Source organism: Microtus ochrogaster, chromosome 7 (assembly GCF_000317375.1).
Source record: "Microtus ochrogaster isolate Prairie Vole_2 chromosome 7, MicOch1.0, whole genome shotgun sequence".
Taxonomy (NCBI): Eukaryota; Metazoa; Chordata; class Mammalia; order Rodentia; family Cricetidae; genus Microtus; species Microtus ochrogaster.
Genome location: NC_022014.1, coordinates 71,145,910 through 71,151,922, shown reverse-complemented (window position 1 = coordinate 71,151,922; position 6,013 = coordinate 71,145,910). Strand labels below are relative to the sequence as shown.

The 6,013-nt window shown below is 41.1% G+C and overlaps 1 protein-coding gene across 2 annotated transcripts in view; it reads left to right on the top strand.

The window, feature by feature from the left end:
* Kat7 (lysine acetyltransferase 7) overlaps positions 1 to 6,013 on the top strand; it is a 38,565-nt gene that overhangs the window by 25,774 nt on the left and 6,778 nt on the right. For both annotated transcript variants that reach the window (XM_005350611.3, XM_005350612.3), the window contains 3 exons: positions 413 to 604; positions 3,151 to 3,240; positions 3,443 to 3,583. In XM_005350611.3, coding sequence (XP_005350668.1) covers positions 413 to 604; positions 3,151 to 3,240; positions 3,443 to 3,583 — 423 coding nt within the window. The remainder of the gene's footprint in view (positions 1 to 412; positions 605 to 3,150; positions 3,241 to 3,442; positions 3,584 to 6,013) is intronic.

Here is a 6,013-nt window from a genome sequence, read left to right as displayed (position 1 = left end):
CTCTTGTAGACCAGGCTGGTCTCGAACTCACAGAGATCCGCCTGCCTCTGCCTCCCGAGTGCTGGGATTAAAGGCATGCGCCACCATTGCCCTGCCAGAGTCTTATAAGAACAAGGATAATAGGAGCTCTAGATGGCTCAGTGGCTAAGAACACTTGCTATTTGTGCAGTTTGGTTCCTAGCATCCACCTGATGACTGTAGTCACCTGTAACTCCCAATTTCAGGCATCTGATGCCCTTTTTTCTGATTTCTGCAGACACTAGGCACACGTGTAGTGTACATATGTATATGCAAACAACATCCATACACATTAGATAGATAAAAAAATCTAATTTTAAAATCAAAGCTAAGGAATCCTAATTCTTATTTGTTTTGGATAATTCCTTATTGTTTTGGTATCTTTTGGCAATAGGAGAAGTTACGGCTTCAAGGCCAAATAACAGAGGGGAGCAACATGATTAAAACAATTGCTTTTGGGCGCTATGAGCTGGATACTTGGTACCATTCTCCCTATCCTGAAGAGTATGCACGGCTGGGACGTCTCTACATGTGTGAATTCTGCTTAAAATATATGAAGAGCCAAACAATACTCCGCCGACACATGGTATGTTATTTTGAGTCCTATTACGTGTCCATGGACATGAGTGTGATGTTGTATGATTTCCCAGTTATGTCCTAGAGATGACATCTCCCAAGTTGTAGCAATCGAGTGGAGACTTAAGGAATTGAAAGTTACATTTCAGGGGGGCCACTGCTGCAAGGCACCTTAATTACATCCTGTCTACAAACATCCTGTCTAATCTTTTGTTTTCTTCCTCAAAATATGAATTACCTCTCCCTATAGTATGTGTTTGCCCCAAATTCCAAGAAAATACATATATTTCATTAGATAAGACAGGAAAGTGTAACTCATAGTTTAGGTGGAGGGTATCTATGGAATGTGTGTTGAATGAATGTATATACAAGGGAGATCCACTTGGGAAGGGATGATGAAAGTAACAGAATTGGTTGATAGTTTGTTTCTGAATATGTTTGTATTAAAATAGGAAAGGATTGCACACCTTGGTCTAGTGAATTATATGAGTATAAAAGTTGGATTTCAGGAAATACAAGCTTGTTTGCATTTCCATTGTGTCAGGTGTAATCACTTGTAATCACTGAAATGGCCTCTTTAGCTGGCTAATGTTTTCAACAAATAACTATTGCATTGGTTTAGTTATCGTGGAAAAAACCAGCAGGAGTAAGTGTAGCCGGCTTTCTTGGACCTCCAACTCCCAAATCAGAACATGGAGACTTACTATTAGTTATGAATGCTCAGCCTTAGTTTAGGCTTGTCCCACTAGCTCTTATAACTTACCTTAACTTGTTTCTCTTCCTCTCTGTTTTTCTTTGGGGCTTTTTACCTTTCTTTATTCTCTATGTTCTTCTTTCTTGCTTCCTTCATGTCTGGCTGACTGGTGGCAGCCTCGCTGGCTAGTCCATAGTGTCTCCTCTCTTCCTCCCTCTTTCTTTCCTCAAGCCTGGATTCCTCTTCCTGCTTATTCTCTCTGCCTGCCTGCCTGCCTGCCCTGCCTATTCCTCGACTGCCTAGCTATTGGCCTGTCAGCTTTTTATTAAAACAATCAGGTGTCTTAGGCAGGCAAGGTAAAACAAAAGTACCACATCTTTACATAGTTAAACAAGTACTCTATTTCCTAGAAATAAGGGGAGGAAATAGGAACATAGATGGAACTTTGAAACAATTCCAGTTAATAAATTTTTGAGTTGGGCATTGGTGATGCACACCTTTAATCCCAGCACTTGGGAGGCAGAGGCAGGCAGATCTCTGTGAGTTCAAGGCCAGCCTGTTCTACAAAGCGAGTTCCAGGGCAACCAGAACTGTTACACAGAGAAACCCTGTCTTGAAAAACAAACAAACAAATAAATGAATTTTTGAGTTACCTATGAAAATTAGAACATGTTGTGTATGCCTTAAACAGACACACACACAGGCTTGAGCGCCTGCCTCTGTGCTAGGGAGGGAGCGCAACTTCATGCTTACTGGGTAAGTACTATACAGTATACTGTACCATTGAGCTACAGTCCCAAACCTGGAACATAATTCTTTTAAGGTGTGTGTGTATATAATGTTTGTTTCAGATAGGGTCTTTAGCTTAAGCTAGCTGTTTTCCTATCTCTGTCTATTGAGTACTTATATTACCAGTGTGCACCAACCACTTTGTTCAGTGGATCTTTATTCTTAAGTTGTCAAAAAGATGTAGTAAATTGGTTTAATAAGAGTTTTTCTATATGTGTGAATGTGTATGTGTGTATTCATGCGGATGCGTGCACACGTGACTACATACCATGGCGTACATGTGAAGATGATAGAACAACTTGTGGGAGTCAGTTCCCTCTTGCTATGTAAGTTTCCAGAATCGAATTTTAGTCATCATGCTTGGCAGCAAACACCTGTACTTGGCTTAGAACTTTTCACCGGCAGAGTATGAGAACTTGGCTTGCTGCCTAAGATGCTGGGTACTAGCCCCAGCACCATGAATTGAACATTTTGAGAATAAGAAAGCGGGGTTACTTTGGAGCCAAGTGCCTTCCAGCTTCCTGTTTCTTTGCCAGGCCTTCTACCTGTTAAAATAAGCCATAGAAGGGATTTCTTTTTCTAGCATATGGCAGGAGGTGGGCAGATAGTGAGGGACTCGTGATTGCAGATCTGTTTTCCATCCTGAGGACAAAAGATGAAGGTAGGATGGTACTGGGAAGGGACTGGTAAAGGTGAGCGTAGCATACTTAGCAACACTAAGCTGCCAGAATAAGCTGCTTAAGAATTTCCTGTTAGCATGAGACATTTTATTGTAAGCAAGGATATTCTTATTAATCTGGCTTTTATGTTGTCGGTGATTTAATATCTTGGACTGAGATAATGCCAAAAATAATCCAGAAAACTTGAACCAAACAGCCAAAGTAATGCCATTGATATGTTGCAACAGCTTAAGAAGGCTTTAACTTTTCTGAAAATGATTGATTTCACTGTCCTCAAGTGTGTTCAACTGTCCGTTAACTCAGCCAGTTTTAACCCGCAGTTCCTTTTCCCTCTTGAGGAACCAGGGTTGTAGGAAAATCTGATTGCTTCATGTGAACTCCATTTTCTTGTAGGCCAAGTGTGTGTGGAAACACCCCCCTGGTGATGAGATATATCGCAAAGGCTCCATCTCTGTGTTTGAAGTAGATGGCAAGAAAAACAAGGTAAAAAGTGGTGACTTGAGAGAAAGAGGCTAGTGGCAAGCATTTATGGGGTTCCAAAGGATTGTTTTGTCTTCACCAAACATTTGTGTAGGACTAGGGATTTAGTTCTGTTTCAAAGTAGTGCTGGTACAATCATTGTTTTAGGCTTTGCTTTGGGTGTTTTCTCAATTCTTCTGGTCATTGGCTCTTTCTCTGTTTCCAGATCTACTGCCAAAACCTGTGCCTTTTGGCGAAGCTTTTTCTGGACCATAAGACGTTATACTATGATGTAGAACCTTTCCTGTTCTACGTTATGACAGAAGCAGACAATACTGGCTGTCACCTGATTGGATATTTTTCTAAGGTCAGCAGGATCCTGGTGATTTAGAAGCTTAACAGCCACAGCAGCATTATGGGTATTGGCGTTAGAGAACTCAGATCTTTGATGGGGAAGCAGACAGTGGTGATAGGCTTCTTGTAAACTAAAGAAGAAAGGCAAGCATTACACATGCATTACAGATGACTTCGTGCAAGTATTCTGTTCAGGCTCTGCCTTTGTCACCCAGGCTGGCCAGGAATTGTTGTGCAGCCTAAGCTGGCTTCAAACTCAGGCCCAGGACAGTCTTCCTGCCTCAACCTCCAAAGGGCTGGGATTACAGATGTAAGCCAAGACAACTGGCTAGTGCTGTTATTAGAAGGTTCTAGTTTATTCGTTTTTATGCTTGTGGATTGGAGCTATTAATTACTGACCTGGACCCTCCCTGTAAACTTAAAACACATCCAGTAGCTGAAGCACCTCTTCTGGCTTTGCTTCCCTCTTTGTTGTTAGGTTAAAACCAGGATCATAAACTGGGCAGTGGTGGTGCACACCTTTAATCCCAGCACTTGGGAGGCAGAGGCAGGCGGATCTCTGTGATTTCAAGGCCATCCTGGTCTACACCGCAAGTTCCAGGACAATCAGGGCTGTTACACCGAGAAACCCTGTCTCCAAACAAACAAAAAGATGGAAGGTTAGCACAGTGGTCTCCAAACTATTTCAAAAGTATTTTTGTCTACTTGTTCTCTGTTGTGTGATTTCAATCCAGATGATCCTTTAGTACCCGAGGTTGCTCGGATCTACAAAACAGAGAGATAGAGAAAAGTACAGCAGAATAGCTAGCTCTGGAATGGATTCAGAAGCATGTGATGTAGTTAAAGAAATTATTGAATAGCCTCTATAGATAAAGCTAGGGAATTCTGAAAGAGACAGTCCTTTTGATTTCCATTTGGCTGTTTTCTATGAGCCCACGCCTCATTTCTCCTGTGCACATGTTTATCTGACATAGCAGTGCTGTGTGCTGTACTTTGAACAACAAACTAGAAATACTGTACTTTGTACCCACATTGTCTCCTAGCAGAGAAGTATGTGTGTGAGAAGCCATTTCTTTAGGCATATCCTAGGTGTGAGATAAACACTTTCCTTGTTAACCTACATTTGGATAATGGTAAGACATGAGGGGTAGTGGGCACACAGTGCTGGCTTGGATGGAAGGAAAAAGACTCCAGTGACCCATAAGAGATTGTTCTTAAGTGGAATCCATCTAATCTCAGTCATAAAAAGCAAGGTGAAGAACCTGAAGCTGTTTTTGTATTCATTTCACCCTGAAGAACCTACAAGCTAGGTGGATGTTATGACCAAACAGATTTGACTACCTACATGCCATATTTCAAGGTCTAAGTTTGACTGGTCAACATTTAAATGGACTGGAGCAGTTAGCACATAAAATGCAATGGGCTTTATTCCCAATACTCACCTCTCCCTGCTCTTTCAGCCTTCCTCTTTTTTTAGCCCCTTTCCACATACAAATCTTTGGTTTGTATGTGGTTTCTCAGTTAACACATAGCTGATAGCACTTATTTTTCTTAAAAACACTGATATAGGCCTGTTTCAATGTAAGGCTGAAAATTCATTTGATGGAAATACTTATGTGTATTTAAAGACCCAGTTGCTCCTCTGGAGCTTGTACATTCAAGAATGATTAATCTGTGCAATAAACTGACTACCATAGTCACTACATATGAAAAAACAAACAAAAACAAGAAAACATGCAGGCTCAGATCCAGCTTATGGTTTTCTTTCGTTTTGTTGAGGTCTCCCTGTGTAGTCCTGACTGGCCTAGAACTCAGCATAGATTTACTTGCTTTTGCCTCCATGGTGCTGGTATTAAAGGTTACCACAGCTGTGGTAATGGATTTTAATGTACTGTGACAACTTAATTAAAACACAATGCACCATACAATTCATCCCTTAAACTGTTCAGGGCAATGGCTTCTAGTATAATGACAAGTTGTGACTGGTGTAGTCCTTATGGTTTCCATTGTTTCAAGAAGACACATTGCAATCTGTCCCTCTTTCCTCTTCCTGGCACCTCTCCTACAAATTGACTTATTCTGGACATTTATAAAAAGAATCAGGTATTGTGTGATTTGGTTGTCTTTTGACCTTCCAGGGGAATTTGGTTTGGTTTCCTGTCTTTCTGATGGGTAAGCTGTCTTCTGAAACAGTGCTTCTTAGAGAGGGCTCCTAGTATGTCATCCCAGCACTCTTGGCTTTGGCATGCTTTTGGAGTTATCTCCTTAAATTGGCACTGGAGGTCTGAGCTTGAGAGATCCTTAGGTTGATAGCTTTGGCCATCATGGTGTGGTAACAGCTGTCACATCCTCAGACTAACAGTATTTTGATTTACAAGGCCTTATAGTCTTATTTTTTTAATCTAGGATGGGGATGATTGTAGTGAAACTTTTTTTTTTTTTT